Source organism: Alexandromys fortis, unplaced genomic scaffold (assembly GCF_014885135.2).
Source record: "Alexandromys fortis isolate MF-2015 unplaced genomic scaffold, M_Fortis_MF-2015_v1.1 scaffold_324, whole genome shotgun sequence".
In the NCBI taxonomy this organism is placed as follows: Eukaryota; Metazoa; Chordata; class Mammalia; order Rodentia; family Cricetidae; genus Alexandromys; species Alexandromys fortis.
Window position 1 is genome coordinate 28,118 of NW_026068221.1, and position 26,547 is coordinate 54,664.

The following is a 26,547-nucleotide window of genomic DNA, read 5'->3' on the forward strand; positions in this document are numbered from 1 at the left end:
GGGCAAAGTAATTTTTCGGGGGTGTCCACAGCAACCTTTCGGGGGTGGGTCTTTGTCCATCAAACCACATTAGTCTAGAAGGAATCCACAGGTTCTCATCCTCTGTGGAAATAAAAGTAGAACCTCTTTGCCAAAGCAACATATTCTTAGACCCAATTTTTTTTTGTTTGTTTTTTGAGACAGGGTTTCTCTGTAGCTTTGGAGCCTGTCCTGGAACTAGCTCCTGTAGACCACACAGAGATTCTCCCACCTCTGCCTCCTGAGTGCTAGGATTAAAGGTGTGCACCACCACTGCCTCTCTAGACCCAAATTTTGAAGTCAAGATACCTTTTAAATATAAATGTTGGTTTAGCTTAGCAGCCCATACAATGAAATGTCTCTTAGTACTTAGCTTTTTCACATTCAAAAAATTTAAAGGCCAGGTGGTGTTGGCACATGCCTTAATCCCAGCACTTGGGAGGCAAGTGGATCTCTGTGAGTTCAAGGCCAGCCTGATCTACAAGAGCTAGTTCCAGAACAGGCTCCAAAGCTACAGAGAACCCCTGTCTCAAAAAAAAAAAAAAAAACCAACCAAACAAACAAAAACAAAAAAATTAAAGAAAACATAATAATATACATAATTTAGACTCTCTGTGTATATATATATTATCTTTATATGGCTTATTTTTCTTTATTCCTTTTATCTATGACTGTCTGTACTCTGTCTCTTTAAAGACTTTGTTTTATTTTTTTAAAAAAACCATTTCTTTTTATAACAACTCTCTATACCCTTTTTCTTCTTTCTTCCAAGCCTACGTACATTTTTTAAACATACTGTGACCTATTTTTCAAATCTGAATTTGTTCTTATTGCATTTGTATCTGTAATTATTTTTTTGACCAGGAGTGTTTTTTTAATGCTAAGTGGGCATGGCTGGGTCCAACTCCACGGCACATACACTTATGCAAACAAGATACCCTTACATAGAGAGATAGATGGATAAATAGGGAGGGAGGGAGGGAGAGAGAGAAAGCCTAGGCAGAGGCATGTGTCTGTGATCCCAGCACTGAGGAGATGGAAACCAGAGAATCCATAGGACTCGATGACTAGCCAGTCTATCTGAATCTGCGAGTTCCAGGTTCATTGACAGGCCCTGTCTCAAAAAGTAAGTGGGGCTGGAGTGACAGCTCAGTGGTTAAGATGACTTAGCAGTTAAGAGTCCTGGCGGTTCTTCCAAAGGACCTGGGTTCCATTCCCAGTACCCACATAGCAGTTCACAACTGTCTGTAGCTCCAGTTCTAGGGGATCTGGCATCCTCACACAGACATAGATGCAGGCAAAACACCATGTACATAAAAAAGTAAGGTAGATGGGGTCAGTGGTTAAGGACATTTGCTCTTCTTCCAGAGGACCCAGGTTTGATTCCTAGCACCCAATGGCAGTTCACAACATTTTTAAACTCCATTTCCAGGGGGTCCTGCAGGCACAGGGTACACGGACACACGTGCAGGCAAAATACCCATATACAAAAAAAATCATCCAATAAAGATAATTTTGAAAAAGTAAGGCGACAGGAAGACAATACCATCAAGCTTTGGCTTCCATACAGATGCATACTTTTAGGCACACATGTCTGCACTCATGTGGACACGTACACACAAGATAATTTGCTTTTTAGTTTGTTTTAGACAGTTATGACCATAGTAAAGGAACAATTGAGACACTGAAATCCAGTTTAATTTAGAGTGTTTTCCCCCCAGGGAATGCTATAAGCATACGGATATTAAAGTGCATGATTCCAGAAACTCTCATATCAGAAGATTCTGTGGTTAAGGCGGTATCTTGGCTCTGTGTTGGCAAGTGCTCTGGTAATACCAAGGTAATCTTTTAGATACTTTGATGATAAGTCCTTTAGAACCTACTTAAGGGCTAGCAAAGAAGAACCACTTATGGAGTAAGTGGCCCTTTGTACATGACTTGTGGTTTCAGAACAATGTAGCTTGATAAAAGGACCCTGTTCAAACAGAAATTTTTACTAAGAAATAAAAATCTGTTATCCTATTTGGTGCTAGTATCTTTTAAACTAGTGCCGAGGAGAGATTAAAGCTCTTCCTCCACAATTAGTTACATTCTCTAAAGACACATTTTCTCTGTCAACAGGTGCTTTTTTATCGTTGGTTGGTTGCGATGTTTGACTTTATTGATCATAAGAAGCAAATTAATTTGCTCTATGGCTTCTTTTTTGCTTCCTTGCAAGATGATGCACTGGTAAGTAAACACTGAACAGCCTTGCGCTTCAGTCGAATACTATTTTTCTGTATATTGCCATGCCCCTTAATGTGTGTTCCATGCTTATTTCAAGATGTACTAAGAATACAAAAAGTAGAAAGAATTACACAACAGAGATCTTTGCTGCACTGTCTCACAGATTAACAAATCTGTGGTATTTGCTGTATATTTTCTTTTAAGGAAATAATGGTACAGATAGAGTTTTGTTGATTTAGCTCAGTGGTTGCTATTTTCCCTTTTAAACCACATCAGCAGAGTCCTTTGGATGATTTCCTCTGAATTTTCTTGACACTGCAAAAACTACATCAGAATCCATGAGAAGGAGAACACTATCTTAAAGGTTGCAAATAACTTATTTTTTTGATTAAATAGCATAATTATCCCTTTGAAGACATTGGTAATGCCAAGAAATCAACCTATTCACTACCTAGAAAATTTTCAAGGACAATCAGTTTGTAGGCCACATAATGTACATACATACCTGACTGAATTCCTCTCACTTTGGGAATAGAATTCATGCATATGAAAACTCATGCTACATCTTGTTTCTTGCCCTGTACTAGGTAGGAATAGGTTTATTTTTATTAAAGATTTACTTATTTTATTTCTACAAGTGTTTTGTTCACATGTATGTCTATGTTCTGCCTGAAGGCTTGGTGCCCATGGAGTTCAGAAGAGTGTGTTGGATCCCCTGGAGCTAGAGTTATAGACAGTTGTGAGCTGCCATATGGGTACTGGGAATTGAACCTGTGTACTCTGCAAGCAACAAGTGGTCTTTTTTTTTTTTTTTTTTGGTTTTTCAAGACAGGGTTTCTCTGTAGCTTTGGAGCCTGTCCTGAAACTAGCTCTTGTAGACCAGGCTGGTCTCGAACTCACAGAGATCCGCCTGCCTCTGCCTCCCGTGTGCTGGGATTAAAGGCGTGCACCACCGCTGCCCCGTGCAACAGGTGGTCTTAACCACTGAGCCATTTCTCCAAACTTCCTAGGCTAAAAATTTAGCTTTCTATAGTTTAGTAATGTAAAAATGTAGCAAGGGAATTAAAGAAATCACATGAAGGTAACAATTTAAGAGTTAAATTATGAAGCTAGAGAGATGGCTCAGTTGCTCTTTCGTGGGAAATAGATTCAATTCCCAACACTTACACAGTAGATCAAAACTGTCTTCAGTGTTGATCTGTTACCAGTTTCAGGGGATCAGGTGCCCTCTTCTGGCCTCTATTGGCACTGCACACATGTTCTGTCTAGACACACAATGTAGACAGAACACAGTACACATTTAAAAAAAAACGGTCAGGCCGGGTGGTGGTGGCGCACGACTTTAATAAACAAACCCTTTCTCTAAGTTGCCTTAGTCGTGGTGTCTTATCAAAACAACAGAAAATAATTAAGACAGCCAACAAAACCACGTTTCAAAAATACTCAGAACTTGCAAGATAATGCATATAACTCACTGATTTTTTTTGTGTAGGTATAGGTAAATGCATTTATCAGCATAGTCAGTTTTAGAACATGTTCATTACTTTTTTGTAAAAATTAAAGGAACCATGTAATATGTGGTCTTTTAGAACTAGCTTATTTTATTTTGAATTTTGTTAAGATTTATTTGGTCATTTTTATTTATGTGCATGTCATTGTGAATGAATACTATGTATTGTGGGAGCCCTCAAAGGCCAGATTAGGGTGTTGTGTCTCCTGGGGATACAGTTATGGAAGGTGTGAGCTACTTGATATGGGTCCTCGGAAAGAGCAAGGAGTGCATTTAACCACTGAGCCATTTCTCCTGCCTCCTTTTATATGAAGTATTTTCTCTTATTGCTTTGACACAGATTTTTTTAATGTGTGTGTATCCACATGTCGAGGCACATGTGTGGAAATCAGAGGACAGCTTGAGGGGGTTGATTGACCACTTCCATCATATGGCTCCTGGGGACTGTACTCTTCTTGTTAGTCTGGGCAGCAGGTACCTTTACGTGCTGAGCCATTTTCTGCCCCTTACATTTTATTTATTTTGTGTGTATATGATATGTGGGTGTACATTCCACAACAGTGTGTGTGGAGGTTGGAGGACAACTTTCTGGAGTTAGTTAATTTACTCTTTCTATCATGTGAGTTAAGTATATTGAACCCAGGGCATCAGACTTGGCAACAGCTAACTTTACCTGCTGAGCTATTTTGCTTGATCATGGCTGACTTTTTAAAATGAGAGCAATGTTTATGATTTTTTAAAAAGGTTTATTTAATTAAGTGTATGAGCATTTTGTCTGCATGTATGTATATGTATCATATGCGCCTAGTGCCCTTGGAGGTCAGAAGAGGGCCTTAGGTCCCCTGGTACTGGACTTACCGTTTTGAGCTGCCACGTGGGTGGTAGGAACCAAACTCAGGTCCTCTGCAAGAGCAGCAAGCATTCTTAATCACTGAGATGACTTTCCAGCCCCTCTAGGTTTTTTCCCTAAGTGACTACATTTGTGTAAATATGACCCAGCTCAACAAACATGGAGAAAGGCTCTAAAGTTTTTTTCTTTTTTTGAAAAATTTTTAAAAATTATGCTGTGTTTATATTGCATGTGTGTGAGTTTGGGTGTGTACCCACCGTGGTGGGCACTGAATGCCAGAGAACAGCTTTGAGGACTTGGTTCTCTCCTTCCACTGTGGGTTCCAGGGATCAAACTCAGGTCATCAGGCTTAAGCAGCAAATGCTTTTAACCTGCTGAGTCCTCTCTGGCCCCATTTTCTGTTATTTTTTCGCTTGTTTGAGACAGTATCCTGCATAGTCCAGGAGAGCCTTGAATTTGCTATATTTCTGCCTTCTCAGTGCTGGGATTATAGATATGAGTCATCATGGATAGCAGCAGGATTTAGCATTTAAAAGAAATAGTTTTAAAAAGTCATTTCCATTGAGTTTGATAGGATTCTGACGCTGCGGTGACTCAGACATGGCAGTTAAATATTTGCCATCAAGGCAACTCCGATGGTGACTGCATATGGAGTTTTCCTTTCTAGATGTGATTAAAGGAGAATGTCAGATTCACTGTGATACTGGCTGGAGCCTGAGGCCAGCCATTGTGTGGCACTCATTTTGTATTCAACATGATGAATAGTGTTGCTAATGGTTCATATCCTAGGGGTGGGAGGTAATGAATTTGTGCCGAAATCGAATTTTTTCTTCTTCTTATAATTATACTTGGAGTCTATCTCAGTCTATTTCTAAGTGCAGAAAAAGCAGTATAGAATATGTTATACTTCAGATTATAGGGCAACGACTACTAATATGTCAATTTTTAAAAGAATATCATTTAAAAATTTCATGTGTGATTTGTATGTGTGTGTGTGTGTGTTTGCCCATGCATGCATGTGGGTGGCCGTGATGCATATGTGCAGGTGTGGTTGTGCACTTACCACTGTGAACATGCCAAGATCGGAGGTCTGGAGATTGGTTCTTTCCTTCCACTGTTAGGTCTAGGGATCAATCTCAAGCCATCAGGTTTGCACAGCATGAGCTTTTATCTGCTGGGCCTTTTTCCAGCTCTGTTCCTTTTCTGTTTCCATTAAATAGTTGACTTTTTCTTTTTTGAGACAGGGATCTCACTATGTAGCTCTGGCTATCGTGGAACTCACTCTGTAGACCAGGCTGGCCTTGAACTCACAGAGATCTACCTGCCTCTGCCTCCCAGGTGCTGGGGTTAAAGTCATAAACCACCATACCCGGCTATAATTGATTTTTTCACTTTTGGTCATTGAGAGCAAGTGTTGAAAAACTTTCCTTAAAGGCCCAGAAGTAAATGTTTTACATATGACTGCCATACTATCCCATTTACCACTAGTGTAGTTTCAAAGTAGCTGTGGACAAGACATAAGTGAATGGGAATGGCATACACCCATGCATCCGCCCGTCTGTCTGTCCATCCTTCCACCCATCCATCCAAGCTAAGGTCTCATGTATCTTCTATGCACTATGTAGTTGAAAAAGGTCTTAAACTTCTGATCCTCCTGTTTCTACTACCAGAGTGCTGGGATTACAGGTCTAGACCACCAAATCTGTATTTAAAACCAGGACTTTGTGCATGCTAGGCAAACTCCTTACCAAGTGAACTACATCTTCAGCAGATGAACACTAAAAATGAAGATTAGTTTCAATAATTTAGTAAAAAATGTATTGAATGGGTCCTATTTGCCAGACTGTGACCAAGTTATTACATAAATTATGGTCTGTTTGGCAGGATTTATAACACAGAGACGGAGCTTTTACTCAACATGTGCAGAGCCCTGTGCGTATGCATTATATCTAACAATGGAAAATGAGGCATCACTGAAAATGATATTTTGAATAATAAACAACAGAATAAAATACTTTAAAGTGGGGAACCAGGATAAACATTATGTATTTGTGTGTATCTGGTTGTATATATGTGCACTGTGTGCATACAGGAGCCCAAGGAAGTTAGAGTGGGCATTGGATGCTCTGGAATTGGAGTGACAGATGATTGGGAGCTGCTTTGTTGTGTGCTGGGAATCAAACTGGGGTCCTTTGGAAGAACAAATATTTGGGAGGGTGGGGGGAGTGGGAGGGAAATGGGAGGTAGAAATTTTTAATAAATAAATAAAAATTAAAAAAGAACCAGTTTTCTAACACACACACACACACACACACACACACACACACACACACACACACGAACAAATGTTCTTAGCCTCTGAACCATCAATCCAGCCCCGAGGATAAAAGTTTTAAGTTTGTATCTTAGTAAATATGAACTAGTATTGAAAGAAACACATAATTTAGTTTTGGAAGTTTTTGTTATATATGTTCATTGTACATGCTGCTTGCTGTATTACATAAGGACATTTTCATACAAGTGTGTATTACATAGTGAGCATGTTCCCCCATACTTTCCTACCTTGCCTGTTTCTTACCCTCCTCATTAATCAATTCACATTGTTCCCCTAGACATTTTTGCTTTACTTTCAAGTCATATATATGTACATGGTTTTATGTATCTGTAAAAATTTATGATCCACATATGAGAGCAATTGGAAGATTCATTTCTGAAACTAGCTTAAGTCTCTCAGTATGGTACTCTTCTAGTCCATCCCTTTTCCTGCAAGTAACATGTTTTTATTTTCCTTTATGACTTAAACAATCCCATTGTGTATAAATACCACATTTTCTTTTTCTAAGGAAATTTTTGTTAAAATTTTGTTCAAATTTGTCCTATTGTTTTTATATTTTAAAACAAAAATATTGGGCTGGAGGGATGACTCAGCAGTTAAGAGTATTTGTTGCTCTTGTGAAGGACTTGGATTTAGTTCCTAACACCTACATGATGACTCACAGCTATCTGTAACTCTAGTTTCAGAAGATCCAGCGCCCTCTTCTGGCCTCCGTGGGTGCCAGGTGGGCATGTGGTGCACATCCATACACCCAGCTAAGCAGTCTTACATGCTAAAAGTAGATCTTCAAAAAGTTAAATAAAAGGCAAAACAAAAAAAATTTCCACTCATCTTGTTGCCAGTTGAAGCTGTTTTCTAAAAAATCACTGTCACATACAGGTTAGGCACGCCTAGTCTGAGAATCTGAAATTGAAAGCATTCAGCAATTTAAATCTGGCCTCCAGGATTTAAATTACTGCATGTATGTGCATGTACTTGTACACATGTGGGCATATACCTCACAAAGAGAAAAAGTAGAAAATTCCTTGCTTCATGCAACAAGCCACAGTTAAAATAGACACATTAAAGTCAATGTGTAAATGTCCCTTCAAGCTGTCCGTATAGTGTGTATATAAATCACTGGTGAATTTTATGTTGGGTATCATCTTTTTTTTTTAATCCCCCCCCCCCCCGAGACAAGGTTTCTTTGTGTAACTGTGGAACCTGTCCTATAACTCATTCTGTAGACCAGGCTGGCCTCGAACTCACAGAGATCCGCCAGCCTCTGCTTCCCACGTGCTGGGATTAAAGGTGTGTACTACCACAATCCAGCTTGTTGGGTATCATCCTTTAGCTTTTTCATTGAATACATGGAAATATCTCAGTGTATAGTCACTTCTGGTGTCAAGGATTTTTGATAAAGAATGCTCAGCCTATTGTGTAATAAGAGAATGCTTTGTAAAGCTATTGTTCAGTATAGCCCTAAAGTTGTTTTACTTAGGATATGATTGACATTTGAGGAGGACATGGTGTTATTTTGTTCAAATAACATTGGATATATTTTGTTCAAATAATATTGTCGTTTTTCTTGTTTTTTTATATTTTCACAGTGCCCCCACGTGTGCCGTTTGTTATATGTACTGACTAAAAAAGAGAATGGTGAGTGTTTTCATTGCAGTCATCTTACTTTCATTCAGATCGTCAGCATTTGTTTGGTCCTTTATAAGCTTAAAAAACTATTGGCATTAGTTAGGTGACAGCATTCATTTTCTAAAAATTGCTTTTTTTAGTACTTTTATCTAAAACATCTGCATAGTAGCTTAACTAAGGAGGTATTTATATTTTTAATGTGCTGTAAAAAGAAATTATATGAATTACATGGTGGTTAAGTATAACTGACTTCTTTTGCTGAGGCAAATGCTTAGAACCTCTTTTTTTCTGTTTTCTAGTCAAACCATTTCGCGTGAGAAAATTGCTTGATCTTCAGGTCAAAATGGTGAGTACAGAAAATACCTTAGAGTATCCAGTTGCACTTTAAGCTAGTATTGAGCTAGGCTTTTGAGGGAGATAGAAAGCCAAGTGCACCTTAGCTTGAAAGAACTTACTTTCTGAGAACTCAGTCAACAAAATGGAAACTCACTATCAAAACTGAAGGTATAGATCAGTGGGTAGAGTACTTGTCTAGCATGTATGAGGTCTTGGTTCAGTCTCCAGTACAATATGTTCATTTTTCACAAAAAAAAGTTGTTAGCTATACAATAAGTCTACAGTAAAGATGCCTACAATAATATGTATTTTTNTTACTCTGTGTGTATGTGTGTGTGTTTCTACAGATTGAACCCATGACTTTACACATGCTAGGCAAGAGCACTACCACTGAGACAATCCCCAGACTCCAAAGTTAGGATGTGTATGTGTGTGCACATGTTTACAAGGATATACATGTGTGTGTGAGTGTACAGGGAAGCCAGAGGACAGTCTTGGGTGTCATTCCTCAGGAGCTGTCCACCACTTTATCTGTCTATCTACTGTGTGTATGAGTCTTTCTCACTCTGTGTATATGTATGGATATGCATGTGCCATGGTGTACTTATGGACATCAGAGGACAAAGTTGGTTTTCTCCTTCCATCATTCAGGTCTAAGGGAGTGAACTCATGTCATCAGGATTGGCTACAGTCGTGTTTACATGTTGAGCCATTTTATCAGTCCCTGTCCATCTTTTTTTTTAAGATGGGACCTCTCACTAGTCTGCAGCTTACCAGGTAGGCTAGGCAAGTGAATGACTGGCAAATAAAGGCCAGGATGCACCTGTCTCTGCCTCTCTAACACTGGGATTACAAACATACCGCCACACATGACTTCTTAAAACTGGGTTCTGGGGATGGAACTCAGGCATGTACTTTGTTGACAGCTGTTTGCTCAGTTCGGAAATTAGTACTTTGGGAAACTTTGGTTGTGTCAAGCTTCTTGACTATTGTATACCACTAGAGAGGGCAGCTGTGAAGATGGAGTGGTCAGTCAACAACAGCAAGTATATCAAGTGGCTTACAGTGCATATCACAAGCTTCGTTGGCCTTCTTAATGGATTTTGCAGGGTTTATGATGATCAAGTGTTCCTGTTAAATTAACATCTCCTCTGCTCTGTTTTCTTGACTTTCACTCTTGGTTTTAGCTCCTTGATATTTAATTCAAAGATGAGTATGCTTTATTTATTTACTTGTTTTCTTTTTTTTTTTTGAGACAGTTTTCTTTTCTGTTTTGAGATACTGTCTCACTGTGTAGCCCTGGCAGTCCTAGAACTTGCTGTGTAGCCCATGCTGGCCTCAAACTCAGAGAGATTCACCTTCCTCTGCTTCCCCTTCCAGAGTAAAGGCATGTGCCACCACACCCAGTTTGCTTTTTTTTATTTTATTTTTATATATTTTTAGATTTATTTATTTATTTATTATATATGCAGTGTTCTGTCTGCCTGTATGTTTGCAGACCTGAAGAGGATACCAGATCTCATTATAGATGGTTTTGAGCCACTGTGTGGTTGCTGGGAATTGAACTCAGGACCTCAGGAAGAGCAGTCAGTGCTCTTAGCCTCTGAACCATCTCTCTAGCCTTTTTTTTTTATTTTTTAAAGATTTATTTGTTTTATATGTATGGGTATTTTGCCTGCATGTATATATGTGCATCACACGTGTACAGGGCTGGAATGGTCCAGAATAGGGTGTCAGAACTCATGGAAGTAGAGCTACAGATACTGTGAGCTGCCATGTAGGTGCTGCAAATGGAACCTGGGTCCTTTGCAAGAGTGTCAGATGATTTTAACAGTGAGTTAGGGTTTCTATTGCTACAGCTAAAAACACCTTGGGGAGGAAAGGGTTTATTTCATCTTGCTCAGCCTATTTTCTTTCTTTTTTAAAAAACTTACATATTTTCTTTTTATTTACTTTTAAGAAGAAAACAATCTTTTTCATTTTACATACCAATCTCATTCCCACTCCGTCCCCTCATCCTTTTCTCTCTACCTAACCCCCCCACCCCACCCTCCTCAGAGAGGGTAAGGCACATTGCTGTGGGGAAGGTCCAAGGCCCTCTCCACTATATCTAGGCTGATCAAGGTATCCATCCAAAGAGAATGGGTTCCACAAAAGCCAGTACAAGCAGTAGGAATAAATCCTGGTCTCACTGCCAATGGCCCTGCAGTCTGCCCCAGCCATACAACTGTCACCCACATTCAGAGAGACTAGTTTAGACCTATGCTGCTTCCTTCCCTGTCTGAGCTCCCATTAGCTCAGGTAAACTGTTTCAGTGGGTTTATATATCATGGTCTTGACCTCTTTGCTTATATTCTCACTCCTCCCACTCTTCAGCTGAACTTTGGGAGCTTAGTCCAGTGCTCCGATGCAGGTCTCTGCCTCTCTACAGGGGTGGCCCCACTTATAGTGGGCTGGGCCCTTGAATATCAATCATCAATCAAGAAAATGCTCTCCAGATTGGCCTACAGGACAATCCTATGGAGCTATTTTCTCAATAAATATTCTTTCTTTCCAAATGACCCCCCCCCCTTGTATCATGCTAACATAAAAACTAGCCAGCATAGACAGTTTCTCACTTTTAGCCCTTGCTGGCCTGGCACTGTCTACGTAGACAAGACAATATGGTCCTGAGCTCATATAGAGGTCCATTTCTTTCTACTTCTGCTTTCTGGTTGTTGGGATTGAAGATGTGTGCCACCACATCCAGATGGTTACTTATTTCTATACTTTTTATAGCTTCTTATTTTTCTGTCAGATTGTAAAATTAGAGTCTAAAGGTTTGGACGTAGCTTTTATAGCTTTTTGTTTAGTATTAGCTCTTAATTTGTATTTGGCCACTGAATTGAAAATGGAAAATTGTTACTTTATTTCAGGGCCTGCAGCCTCATCTCCAGGCTTTGTTGACACTATATAAGACCTTTGCTCCTACTTTGATTTCTGTATCTTTGCCTATGAGGAGGAAGGTAAGGGATTACTGAGAGATAAGTCCTACGAGATCGAATACATTTTTATTTACTTTGTTTTGTTTGAGAAAGAGTTGTATGTAGTGGCATTTCATTTGCATTTTAGTAAACCACGCTTGCCTGAGGATCAGAAAGTAAAACAGCCCAAGTGGTTAGCCTTACAGACCAGGCAGTAGTAACACACACCTTTAATCCCAGTAGCCACACTAGTTGTTGCCATAGAAACCGGGCAGTGCATGCCTTTAATCCAAGCCCTAGAGAAGACTATAAGACCGAAGGAGACAGTTCACAGGTTCAGTCTCATTTTGAGATTCCTGAAGGCAGGATCATCATTTTTGGACTGAAGTAGAGGTAAGAGCCAGTTTTTATTAATTGTGCTTTATTGGTATGGTTGCTCAGACTAGCCTTAACTCTTCTTCCTTCCTTGGCTTCCCAAACGCCAGGATTACAGATGTATACCACAACCCCTAGAAAAATTCTTTATTTTTCCATAAAGTTAATTTAAAGATTTGGGCTAAAATCTTTCCCAACTCTTTTGGGAGAAGTCATATTAGAGATTACCCTTTCATAGTGTTGATCCCTTTGATGCATTATAGTAGATTTCTGATTAGGAAAGGATAAAAGCATTAAATGGATTTATAAGAGTATAAATATTTCATAATTAATATGCAACCAGTTAATACTTTGGTACTCTTATTATGTTGCTTTTACTCGTAAGTACCTAATCTTCTGTACTTTATACCTAAATCTATAGATCTATTTTAATAATTCAAAGAATCTATGGACTTCAGCTCTGGTTGCTGTGAAGCTAAGAAACCAGCGAGCTTTTCCAGAACCTCCAAAGCTGACGTTAGGTCCAACTAAGGGCTGTTCTCTAAAAAGAGTAAGTAATCTAAAGCAACAAAAGACTGTAGTTTTAAAAATAGTAGCCATTCAGATGGTGGTGATCATAGGTATTTTATGTATTTTTTTTTTGTTTGTTTTTTTTTGAGACAGGGTTTCTCTGTGGCTTTGGAGCCTGTCCTGGAACTAGCTCTGTAGACCAGGCTGGTCTCGAACTCACAGAGATCGGCCAGCCTCTGCCTCCCGAGTGCTGGGATTAAAGGCGTGCGCCACCGTCGCCCGGCTATGTATTTTATTTTATGTGCATTGGTGTGAGGGTATCAGATTCTCTGGAACTGAGTTATAGACAGGTTTGAGCTGTCATGTGGGTGATGGGTATTGAACCTGGGTCCTCAGAAAGGGCAGCCAGTACTCTTAACCACTGAGCTATCTCTCCAGCCCTGATCATAGGTATTTAAATAGATGTTGATAATCTAGTATTCTATGTAAACCACATTCATACTTCCATTAAGTGAAGCAGCTTAATAACTGATTTTATTTATTTATTTTTGAGATTGTAGCTTTCTAAAATATAGCCTCAGATGACCCAAAACTTGCTATGTAGATTAGGCTAGGCCTCTGTCTCTGAGTACTGGGATTAAAAAGGTATATCACCACATCTGACTTGCTTTAATTTTTTTTAGATTGTCTTTTTAGTGCACTGACAGATTATTGTATTATCTTTCTTCTTTAGAAATGGAGTTCTCTCTCCGTTATACCAGCACTCAATTCTGCTAACAAAGACTGTGGGGAAAAGACGTGGAGTCTCTCTGATTATTTCAGCAGCAGTAGGTCATTTCCATTAGAAGAGCTTCAAAGTTTCCCTCACCTTTTACAGAACATTCATTGCTTAGAGGTATGTGACTGGAGCAGGGACTGACTCGAATTTTCTGTGTGTTCTGGATAGCCTCTGTTTTTAGTACTTGAGTTTGGACTCAGCCTCACACATGCTAGGGAAATCCTGTACACTAAACCTTATCTCAGGTACCATATCCTCTATTTTTGTTGTATGTTTCATTTAATGTTTTACTTATTGTTGGGACTTACAATTCATATACTTATTGTTGATTGTTCCATTTTACAGCTGCCTTCTCAGATGAGTTCCGTGCTAAACAACTCTCTGCTGCTTCACTATATTAATTGTGTCAAAGATGAGTCAATCTTACTGAGGCTCTATTATTGGTTGAGTCAAGCATTGCAAGAAGGTAAGAATTGATGGTGTAAACTACTGTTTAAATGGGAGTGGAAAAAGATAGTTTGTAGATACATTTCTTATTCTAGAGCTGGAGAGATGGCTCAGAGGTTAAGAGCACTGGTTCCTCTTCCAGAGGTCCTGAGTTCAATTCCCAGCACCCACATGGTGACTCACAACCATCTGTAACGAGATCAGGTGCCCTCTTCTGGCCTGCAGGCATACATACTAAATAAATAAATCTTTAAGAAAAATAGATTTCTTATTCTAGATTAGAAATTCTAGGCCAGAGATTATATGCTATAATCATCTGGTACAATATGTTGAACATGAACATGGTATTGTCATTTTAAGACATTCGAAAGGGAGTGGTGTTAGGCGAACACTGCTAAATGATCATCAAAACTTACCAGATGGCTGGCCTCAATCTCAGAGTTCTTTGTGTTCCTGGGAGTGTGCAAGAACCATTAATAGTAAACCAACTCAGAGAAAATCAATTTATAAGACAGGATATCAGCTTATTATTTTATAATAGAAGTGATTCTTTCTGTTAACCAAAATACTCATGTGTGCCAAGTAGATTTACCTCCTCTAATGACACATCGGTCGTTAGAAAATTTTTTACTCATGGAATTAAAGGAAGTGACAGTGGGGAGTCTTTCATGCAGGCCATAGTAAAGCCACTTTATTATCCACAGTGACATTTTCCTTAGTAAGTTCATTGACTATCAAGAGTACTTATTTCATGGATATGTAATTCCTGACTATTCAAATCTTTGAAGTCAGTTTTAGTCACTATAGGCTATTGATCCTTTGACATAGAGTCGTTATGGGATATGTGATACAGTTAATATGGGATAAGGGTAAGTTCTCACCACTTGTAGCCTATACTCAACTCACCCTACCTATTTTCAGCTGTGCATTTATAGTCCTTTGCGTTACTGTGACTTGAACCTAATCTTATTCATTATAAGTTAACCTCTTCCAGTGCTTTTACTATAAACTTTCCCCTGTGTTATTGTTTGTTGACTGTCACTTGCAAATCCCTGTTATAATCTACAATGTCACTTAGGGTAGTCCAATCTTACAATGTTTTAATCTGTCTTTTCTTTGTCACTTCAGAGTAGTGATATATTTTGTTTCATTTTTATTGCATAACCAGATGCCTGTTTTTAATATTTCTGCTCTAGAATGTGTATGGTATAAAATGAATAATTATGAACAAGAAAAAGAATTTGTAAACTTGCTGGACATTGTCATCAGGGTGCAGTGCTTCTTACAAGTAAGATTCCATTTGTTTTCTATAGATGCTATTATTCTTAAGATTTATTTGGATGTCCATTGTAGTATTTTCTTGTAGTTGACATTTTCAGTTTTAGAGATAGGGTTTCATGTGTCACAGACATGTCCACCACACCTGGTTATTTGCAGTATCGGGAATCAAACTAAGGTCCTTGTGCCTACGAGGCAAGTAGCCTACCAACTGAATCATACCCTAAGCCATTGATTTTTTTTTCTTGTTGTTGTTTTTTTTGTTTTGTTTTGTTTTGTTTTTCGAGACAAGGTTTCTCTGTAGCTTTGGTACCTGTCCCGGTAAGCCATTGATTTTTATATTTACTTATTTATGTTCCTTATTCTTGGCTTTTTCAAAAGATACTATTTGCTCAATTTGAAATTTATAGAACAAAGTTGGAATGATGTTTATTTTTACACTATCATGTTTGAAGAAAGAGTAAGTTTAAAATTTTAAATTAGTAGAAAGTTCTATAATTTTAACAAAATAAATGATTTAATGCATTCAATTAATTGAATTAGCTAGCAATATAAATCTTATAGGGTTGTTTCTTGTGTTCTTTTTTGGGAGCCTTGTACATACTGTGTGAACACTTAGTTACCACTGATCCACATCCTCAGCCCATGACTTGTGTTCTTTTTAATTACTTAATCCTTTGGCAGGGCCTCATTAACCCAGGCTGGCCATAAAATAAGTATGTAGCTGAAAATAACTCCGAACTCCTAATTAGATCTTCCTACCTCTACCCCTTGAATGCTGGGATTATGGCTGTTCATGACCACACCCAGTTTAGGTGGTTCTGGAATTAGGCAAGCACTCAACTGAGCTCCAGCTCCAGCACATGAGGCCTCAAACTCACAAAAAATATTTTTTGTTTGTTTTTGAGTCAGGGTTTCTCTGTGCAGCCCTGCTGTCTTGGAACCAGGGTGGCCTTGAACTCAGAGATCTGCCTGTCTCTGCCTCCGGAGTATTAGATTAAAGGCATGCGTTGCCATTATCTAGCTTAGAGTATTCATGATTCTGTATGAGATTTTGCAATCACCTTGTGTTTCAGGAGGGGTTTTACTCCTGTGAAGCATTCCTGTATAAGAGCCTGCCTCTCTGGGATGGCTTCTCCTGTCGGTCACAATTCCTTCAGCTTCTGACCTGGGTTCCATTCAGTAGCTTCTCTGGTATGTATTATGAAAAGTTATTAGTTATTTTTCTTTTGCTGTGATTAAACACCATGACTAAGGCAACTTAGAAAGAGTTTATTTTGGCTTATGGTTCCAGAGGGTTAGAATCCATGACAGTAGAGCAAAGGCATGGAGGTGGGGCCAGGAATTGAAAGGCTTGCATCTTAAACCACAAGCACGAAGCAGGGTGGACTGGGAATGGTGCTTGGCATTGAAACCTTAAAGCCCATCTCCAGTGACGTACTTCCTTCAGCAAGGCCAAGATTCCTAAACCTACTTGAATAGTGCCACCAACTGGGGACCAAGTTTTGAAACGTCTGAGCTTATGTGGTTCTCATTTAAACTACAACTTGAACTCATTTAATTCAATGTGATATAAATTAAAACTATTTTAAATACTCTTATTTTCTATTTCCTAGAGATGAAGCCACTTTTTTTTAATCATCTAGCACCTCTCTTCTTGACATCAACAATTTATTTCAAGGTAAAAATCCAAAACAAACAAAAGAAACCTAAATAAATCTTACTTATACTGAAGAAAAAACATACTTCTATTAACTGGTGTTAAATAATTCGAAACTGGAATTTTGGTAGTAATTTTCTTTCTTCTTCTCTTTTGAAATGTTGTAACATTTAGAGTGTATGTGTGTGTGTGTGTGTGTGCATGTGTGTGTTATTGTGTATACGCCACAATACATGTGCCATCACATGGAAATTTGGAAGTCAACTTGTGGTTTTCTCCACGTGTGTTCTGGGCCTAGAACTGAGGTTGTCAGGCTAGGCAGCAAGTTCCTTTACACCCATTGGGTCATTTTACCTGCCTACCTTTTTTCTCTCCTTCCTTCCTTCCTTCCTTCCTTCCTTCCTTCCTTCCTTCCTTCCTTCCTTCCTTCCTTCCTTCTTTCCTTCCTTCTTTCCTTCCTTCTTTCCTCCTTCTTTCCTTCCACTTTTTTCCTTCCCTTCCATTTCCTTTCCCTACCCCTCCTCCTTCCCCTTCCCCTTCCTTTCCTTTTCTCTTTTTCTTTTTTCTTTTCTTATGTAGCCCAGTCTGGGTCAAACCCAATAAACCTTCTGTGTAGGTGTGGATGTCTTTGAACTTCTGCTCCTCCTGCCCCCCCCCCCCCCGAGTGTTGGAATTACACTCATGCAGCATCATATCCAGTTTCTGAGATGATGGGGTTCAAACCCAGGTTTTCATGCATGCTAGGCAAGCACTCTACCAATTGAAATGCACCTCTAGTCTTCCAGCAACGATTTCCTTCCTTCCTCCCTCTGTCCATTCCCATTCTTTCTTTTGATATTAGGGTTTGCTAGTTATTGTAGCCAATGCGTACCTGGAATTTGTTATATAGACAAGGCTGCACAGCAGTTCTCCTGGCCCTTGCTTCCCCAGTGTTGACAGTACAGGTGTGTTTCACCACACCTAGCCTCCGCATTCATTTTGTAACTGCACACTGTATGATGGAATAGAAAGTTCAAGTGTGTAGAACTTTATAGTTTGAAAGCTTCATCACACCTTTTTCCTGAATTGTTACACTAGTAAGCAGCAAATGAGATCACAAAAAGCGTGTCAAATGCATATTAACTTGAATGTAAAAACAAACTAACTGGGAAATACTCAACAGTACTTGGAGTACCACTATTTTGTGTGTGGATTGAATGCATTGTTATTAACTCTAAGCCACTAACAACGCATCAGTATCACATTAAAGAAATTAATGTCCTTCCCCTTGGGGTCATTTAACCAAGAGCAAGAATATGATTCTTTGCTGAAATCTTTAACAGAGTTTTACAAGGGTTTAATCCACTGGTTCCAACTGACCCAGACAACAAACAGAACTTCAAATGTCATTCTTTAATCTGTAAGTGTTGTGTTCAATGTTTCTGGTGGATAGTCCCTTTAGAAGGTTACTTTCATTCTCTGTATTTGCTGCTTTCAGCAAAAAAGCAAAAAAAAAAAAAAAACAGCCACATACATTTTTCTGGGTTGGGGACATGGAAAAGTACATAACTTAAGGTTACAGCTATGCACTAGCTTGGGTTGTAAAATCAGATGACACAGGAAGTTCAAGGCAAGTAAGGGTGATTGTTACATTGTTCTCATAAAGACAGGATAAACAGACAGGCTGGATACCCAGTAGGCTAGCAGATCCTTAAGTTTTAAGTGACCTCAATGTGTGTTCTTAACTCAGACTGTGAGGTCCAGCCAAAGTTCCAGTCTCTAAGAACATAAGGGTGGTTTTATCATAATGCTTTGCCAGACATTTGACCATGATGCTTGTTTATTTCATACATATACTAATTACCCTTTTTTGAGGCTTTCTGGGATGTGGGGATGTGAAGTTGAGACAGGGTCTAACTATGTAGCCCAGCTTTCCCTGGAACTCAGAATGACCTTTTACGTGCATCTGTCTTCTTGCCTCCACTTTCCAGGCTGTAGGATGCTCTGCTTTAGCTCTTCATCACAGCCGTGCGAGTGCAGTAGCAACCAAAGCCAGCCAAACACCTGAGCCACTCTCCCATTGAACTCATTCCCCTGGGAGAGCAATGACGATAGACTATTTCTCCTACAAACGTTTGACACCTGAAATAACTCACTGTTGGCCACATTTATAGGAAAAATAGGTTGTTCTGGTCAGTGTGTCTCACAATTTGTTTCATATCACTTAATTGCCTATCACATTAACTTGAATTCGCTCATTTTATTTTACTTGTAACTCACTGCTGTATAACCACTGTCATTCAAATGAAAATCCCAGTTATCCTAGCTAATAAATTTTCAGAGACTATTTTGAAAAAAAAAATTGCAATTCTCTCCTAATCTTCTAGTTGAGTTCTTTTTAATTTCTTCACTCATCCCATCAATCTAAAGAGCTGTTGAGTTAGCTTTGAACCGCAGGCACTTGTCATTTTTGTAGGTCAGGGTGGTTGATAATTAGCAGTTGTTCATGATTTAACATTCATTTAGACATACTATTTATGTATGAGAGTAGGGGATGGGGATAAGGAGGGAGAAAAAGAGAAAAGGCAACCGAAGATGAATCAAGAATAGAGAACAGTATTTAACTTTCAGGCTCAAAACGAGACTCAGTGAAGATAAAGAATTCTGAATTAGGCCCTGGAAAGACAGGATAAAGTCTGAGAACATAAAGATTAGGAATGTTTGTTTTCCAGAGTTACAGGAGACTCATTTTTAAAACTATCAGAAAGTATCTTGTACTCCAAGACCACAAAGTAAAAGGGGTAGAGAAGTCTTACTTGTAACAACTTCAAATGATCTCTGAGGGGACAATAAAGATGATTTTCTTATGCAGCCCAGGTTGACATCAAGCTTGATATGCAGATAACACTGGTTTTGAACTCCTTTATCTCCCTAACTCTACCTCCTAAGTGCTGGAATTGTAGATCTGTGCTGCCATGCATGGCCAAGGGTGATGCTTTTTCTTTTTTTTTTCCTTTCTTTTTGCTTTTTCAAGACAGGGTTTTTCTGTGTAGCTTTGGAACCTGTCCTAGAACTTGCTGTAGACCAGGCTGGCCTTGAAATCACAGAAATTCACCTGCTTCTGCCTCCCGAGTGCTGGGATTAAAGGTGTGTGCCACCACCGCCTGGCCAAATGGTGATGGTTTATTTGATGATATAATGTGTGTTATAGAGGAATGTGATTTAGAGAGCATTGTTCCTGGGCTAAGCTGGAAGTCTTGTTGAGGTATGTTTCTCCTAGAAAAAAAGTGCTAGCACAAATCTGTGTTTGCATTCATCTGCCCTTTGTAGACGGAACATGTGGGAATAGCAACTATTTGACTTCTAGGTGGGTATGGCCATCCAAGGTCCCTTCCATTTCTAGCCTCTGCTGGGTCTAAATACTGTTTGCTTTGGATGATTTTGTTTTGTTTCCTCCTCAGTGTAGTCTTCTTCAAAGCCTGAAAGAACTACTGCAGAACTGGCTCTTGTGGCTTTCGATGGATGCCCACGTGCAACCGGTGACAAGCAGTCCTCTGTGAGTTATCCTGTGATCGTCACAGAGATGATCTATATAAAACTGTGCATATAGAATCTAATAGTATGGCGTGAGACTTACTTATTTCATGTAAATAATTAGTAGAACTTTTAGTTACTCTTCACATTTCATTCCCACAATCCTGAAAGAAAAGTAAAATTTCCAAGTTACTATTTTTTACGTAAAACAAAAAGCAACCCTTTTGAATGACTTGGCACTAGGTAATATAGCAATAAAGGCAGGAAAGCTGAAATTATAATATAGCTTTGACTTCCATTTACTTTAATTTACTTTATATAATGCAGTTTTATATGTTGAGCCAATTTTAATGAGAGATTTTGTTCCTGAGGTGTATTTTGTTTGCATACCTTAATTTATTTTGGCTTTGGAGTTAAAAATGAATTTGATTTTTTCATTAAATGTATGCTTTACCCACAAACTGAAAGACTGAATTTTTTTAGGAACTGCATAATCAGGATATTTTGATGCTTTCTGCCTATTTGGATTCTCTTATATCCTGTCAGCCACATGATTCTTTAGTGCTTACAAAGTTTATACTGCAGGGAGTTGTAAGCATAATGGAAAGGAGAGCTGATAGAGCACCAAGATCGTGCGGGTTACATCTCTGGGTGGACTGGAATGAAGCAGCGTCTTCTGCACATACCAGGACCACCGCACTCAGGAACTCACAGCAGCTGTGCTTACCTGCACAGGACCCACACAAGGACAAGCCAGTCAGTATGCTAGCATGGAGCCTCCACCGCTGAGTAGCTAAGGACAGTCAACTTGTGGGATACATTTTGTTTCTTTAAGAGTATGACTCCTGGTAGACTGACCATGCCCCAGTGAATGACCATGCTACCAGAAGTATGTGGACAGCACAAATGGACAGGAGTTGATGGCTTATTACATTCAAATAAGAGGACATGGAATTGAAGGAGCATAGGGTGGGAGGAGTTAAGGGGGGAGGAGATGCTGAATATAATCAAAGTATATTGTATGAAATTCTCGAGGAATAAAATGCTTTTAAAATTATAAATCGATAATATAAATAAATTTCAGCTGGGTGGTGGTTGCGCACTCCTTTAATCCCAGCACTTGGGAGGCAGAGACAGGTGGATCTCTGTGAATTTGAGGCCAGCCTGGTCTACAAGAGCTAGTTCCAGGATAGGCTTCAAAGCCACAGAGAAACCTTGTCTCGAAAAACCAAAATAAATAAATAAGTAAATAAATAAATTTCAAATATAGAAACACACACATACACACACACAAGTACAATGTTGTCAACCCCTAGTATATTACTTTTCTTGTTGCAACAACAAAATTCCTAACAAAAGCAGCTTAAGGGAGGAGGGTTTATGTGGCTCACAGTAGAGAGGGTGCAGTCTGTTATGGTGGGGAAGAGGTGCTTGTGGGAACACGAGGCAGCTGCTCACAGTCTGTCCGTATTTAGGAAGCTCAGGAAGCAGAGAACAAGGAATGCTTGCTCTCAAGACTGCAGCCCTAAATGCCACCACCTCTGTTTAGAGTGAGCCTTCCTAGATAATCTCTGACAGACATGTCTAGAGGTTTGTTTCCGTGCTGATTTTAGATCCTGTCAAGTTAAGAATCAAGACTAACCACTGCACCTATGTATCTATCATCCAGTTTCAACAGTTAGCAACTCAATTTAGCGACTTTTCTTTTTAAGAACGTTTTTGTGTTTTTTTTTTTTTTAATAAGTGTATGGGTGTGGGCGTGTGTATGTGAGTGCAGGTACCCTTGGAGGCCGAAGGTTTGGATTCCCTGGAGCTAAAGTTTACTGATGATTGTGAACCATCCACTGGGAGCCAAATTTAGGATCCCTGGAAGGGCAGTGTGTTTTCTTAACTGCTGAATGATGTCTCTACCCCAAACTGCCTTTCACTATTTACTTTTCTCCTTAGACTATTCTTTAGAGGAACCCAGATACTATCTCACTTGTTAAAGTGGTGCTGTTACAATACCTAAAATCAAGAGTTTTTCAAATGTCGGACTATTATTAATGCATGTGTTTATGTTTTACACCCACCTGTACACATGCATGGCAACAGTATGTGGGAAGGTCAGAAGGCGATGCTGTGGAGTTGTTTTGCTCCTTCCACTGTCCATGGGTTCTGAACGTTGAATTCAGGTTGTCAGGCATATATGACAAATGCTTTTCCCTCTTAGCCATCTCTCCAGGCCAACACATATCATTTTCATTTTCTTTTTTCATACAGGGTCTCATGTATCCCAAGTGGCCCTCAAACTTATTGGGCAGATGAGACTGGCTTTGAACTACTGATCCTCCCTCAAGTGCTTTCCAAGTGCTAGGCCTGTAGGAGTAGAGCACTGTATTCAGTTTGGGTGGTGCTAGGAATCACTTCCAGTGTTTGTTTGTGTTGGGGGAGCATTGTACCAACCGAGCTACATACCCAGCTGTTAACTGCAAATTGAACCAATGTCCAAACATTGAGCTCAGATTTGTTTTCCTTTTTATCCTTAGAGTGGGTTATAGTTTGGGTGGGAGAATGGAGAGTTAGAAATAGGGTAGCTTGGAAAAATTGTGTTTAAATTCCTCCTATTTGTTATAGTGTTTCTCTATATGTTTATGACCACTTTTAAAAGCCAATGGAACATGGAGCATTAGTAGGTAGTGAAGACATCTTTTTTAAAAAGATAGCATTGTACTGTGTAGCCTTGACTGGCCTGGTACACACTTTGTAGATGAGGCTGGCCTCGAACTCACTGAGCTCTGCTTGCATCTGCCTCCTGAGTGCTGGGATTAAAGATGTGTGCCACCATGCTCAGCTAGTGAAGAAAGATTATGAAGGTCTAATTCTCAGTAAGTGTATGGTAGTGTCAATACCACTTGGGAACTTCTCAGATATTAAAATCGTTAGGCTCTCCTTTTGATTTCCTGAGTTAAGCCCTACAGGTGACTCAGTAATTTGTTTTACCACTCCCACAATTCTAGTCAAGCTTTAATTTATGAGCCACAATTATAAAGAAATACTACCAGAACAGTGTTTTTGCTTGTATAACCTTTGGTTAGCTTGCAGTGTATCTCAGACACCCCTGAAATAAGTACCTTACAGTTTCTGTAAGTCTTTCCACAAGTCCTCCTTCTCCTTTTTCTTTTGCGTGTTGCTGGGAATGAAACTCACACCTCATACATGCTAAGCATTGCTTTACCACTGAGCTAAATTCTTAGCCCAGATTTTTCATAATTGTGTCATAAATTTAGGGAGACCATCTGAAAAGGAACTGTGCTTTTAAAGCAGACAAATGGGCATGTGTCTAGATAACCTTGTTATAATATTTGGAGTTAAATAATATTGCCTGTGTGCCAGTCACTTAGCAAATGCTTGACTAGAGGCCTTACAACCTGAGTCCAAATGCAAGATCCCACAAGAGAGCAGGCGAGAATAGACTTCTAAGAGTTATGTTCTGACCTCACATGTGCATTGTGACCTGTATGCCTGTGCATGTGTACACACGCGAGAATTGATAAAACAGACACAGCAAAGGTTCAATATAGCTTATAAGTTTTCAGTAATTCATTTTGGAAAAATTAGTATGTTTTATTTCTATTATATGGCCATTTGCCATGTAAGCTACCAGAAGAGAGTAAATTGTAGTGATAGATCCTAAGAAGAAAAGGGTAAAAGACCATCCCACTATCATTTTCCCGGGGCATTTCTGGCTGTAGCAATGATTATCAAGAAGGTTATCATTTAACAGGTGGCATCTGGGAGTTCTAAACATACTGCAGGGGTTGGGGTAGGAGTGTGAGGCTGTTCTGAAGCATGGATTGTTTTCTTTAGAATACAGAGATTTCTAAAGAAGTAGTCACCAAGAAGTCTCTTCTGGGACTGAGGATGTAGCTCAGTGGCAGTGCACTTGGCTAGCATGCAGCAGGGCTTGGATTGTGTATCCAGTACCGCCTTAAAAAGGAAAGGTTTCTGGGAGCAGTCATTGTTTGCAATCATTTTTGACACATTTGGGAAGTCCTGCCAAAACTCAAGTATGCTATGTCAGTTTGCAAGTAAGCAGGTTATTGTCTGCTTTGTTAAATGATTGCTAATATTTCCCTGCTTCTGTTGTTGGAAACATCATGGTAGTGAGTGTGGAAGAGTCAGCATCTCCTAAATTCTGAGACTGTATGTTATCCCAGATTGTGTATTATTATACATTATCGTTTTTTCAAGGCTAGTCTGGTCTGTTTAGTAGTGAGTTCCAGGACAGCCAGAGCTACATAGTAAAGCCCTATCTGAAAAAAAAAATTAAAGATCAAGAGTAATCACTGTGCTTTTAAATTTATATTTAGCTTTAATTCTTTTGTTATACATTAATCCCAACTGCAGTTTTCCTTCCCTCTACTCCTCCCAGTCCCTTGCCCTATCAACTGCAGTTTTCCTTCCCTCTACTCCTCCCAGTCCCTTGCCCTATGTCCCCTTTTCCCCAGATCAACAACTCCTTTGTTTCCCTTCAAAAAAAGGAGCAGGCCTCCTAGGGATAGCCACTGAACATGCCTAACAAGATTCAGTACGACTGGGCACAAAGCCCCTCATGTCACAGCTGGATGTGGCAACCCAGTTGGAGGAATAGGGTTCCAAGCACACACAAAAGTGTCAGAGATACGCCCACTCCCATTGTTGGGAGTCCATAAGAACATCAAGCTACACAACCATAACATCTGCAGAGGACCTAGCTCAGACCCATACACGGTCCATGTTTGTTGCTTCAGTCTCTGGGAGCCTCTATGAGCCCTGCTCGGTAAACTCTGTGGGCCCTGTTCTAAGTGGTGTCCTCGGCCCCTCTGGCTCCTACAATCCTTCCTCTCCCTCTTCTCTGGGGTTCCTGTGTCCACCTTGTGTTTGACTGTGGGTCTCTGCATCTGCTCCTGTCGGTTGCTGGATTACACCCCTCTGATGACAATTGGGCTAGGCACTGATTTATAAGTATAGTGGAATATCATTAGGAATCATTTCATTGCATTTTGTTGCAGTCATGTTTGGTTCTACCCTGGGTCTCTGGGCTGTACAGCCTCTGGTCCCTGGCAATCCAGGCAGTGGCAGGCATGTGCTCCCTCTTGTGGCATGGGCCTCAAGTTGGTCCAGTCATGGGTAGTCACTCCCACAAGCTCTGTACCAGCTTTACTGCAGCATATTTTGCAAGAAGGACAGATTGTAGGTTGAAGGCTTTGTGGCTAGGTTGGTGTCCCAGTCCCACTGTTAGGAGCCTTGCCTGTTTATAGCAGATGGCCAGTTCAGGCTTGCTATTCCCCATTACTAGGAGGCTTCACTCGGGTTTTCCCACTTCACTGAGTTTCTACATCTATCCTGAATGCTCCTCAGTTCTAGTTGTCTTTTCCAGTACGCTCTCCCTCCCCTCCAGATCCTTCCTGTTCCCATCCACATCTACCCCCCCCCCCGTTCCACCCACAAAATCTGTTCTATTTCTCCTTCTCAGATCCATGTGTCCCCTTTGAGCCTTCCTTGTTACTTAACTTCTCTGGGTCTGTGGATTGTAGCATAGTTATCCTTTATTTTACAGCTAATCTCCACCTATGATGACAACATACCCTGTTTGTCCCTCTGGGTCTGGGTTACCTCACTCAGGATGATCTTTCTAGTTCATCCATTTGCCTTCAAATTTCATCATGCCATTGTTTTTCACAGCTGAGTAATATTCCATTGTGTATTAATTTTTTATCTATTCTTTAGGTGAGGGGTTGGTGGATTAACCACAATACTATGGTTGATAACTGTGTTTTTTTTTAAAGAAAGTGAATTATACATTGGAGAACTGATAGTTTTTAAATTCCCTATCCATCTATTGCTTTATATTGCTTACCTTTAGCTTGGAAACTGAGCACTTTTTCTGGTGTATATCTGACTATTATAATCTCTTATTATAGAGAGACAACTTTGGGTGAATCCATGACCTCTCTGGCTCAGTTGATTGAGTACGTGGGCTGGCTGTCCCTGATGGCATTGCGCTTGGAGAACGATAGTACATTGTTGTTGCACTTTATTTTGGACTTCTTTGAGAAGGTAGTTACAAATTACAGTTATGATAGGTAGTCACTTTA

At 39.7% G+C, this 26,547-nt stretch overlaps 1 protein-coding gene across 1 annotated transcript in view; it reads left to right on the top strand.

Annotated features, from left to right (window-relative positions):
* Positions 1-26,547, top strand: part of Cenpi (centromere protein I) — a 60,905-nt gene that overhangs the window by 8,230 nt on the left and 26,128 nt on the right. Inside the window, exons 5-17 of the mRNA XM_050130572.1 lie at positions 1,740-1,858; positions 2,140-2,247; positions 8,529-8,577; positions 8,868-8,914; positions 11,820-11,909; positions 12,664-12,792; positions 13,486-13,647; positions 13,876-13,996; positions 15,174-15,265; positions 16,332-16,449; positions 16,872-16,936; positions 20,356-20,450; positions 26,374-26,509. Coding sequence (XP_049986529.1) covers positions 1,740-1,858; positions 2,140-2,247; positions 8,529-8,577; positions 8,868-8,914; positions 11,820-11,909; positions 12,664-12,792; positions 13,486-13,647; positions 13,876-13,996; positions 15,174-15,265; positions 16,332-16,449; positions 16,872-16,936; positions 20,356-20,450; positions 26,374-26,509 — 1,331 coding nt within the window. The remainder of the gene's footprint in view (positions 1-1,739; positions 1,859-2,139; positions 2,248-8,528; positions 8,578-8,867; positions 8,915-11,819; positions 11,910-12,663; positions 12,793-13,485; positions 13,648-13,875; positions 13,997-15,173; positions 15,266-16,331; positions 16,450-16,871; positions 16,937-20,355; positions 20,451-26,373; positions 26,510-26,547) is intronic.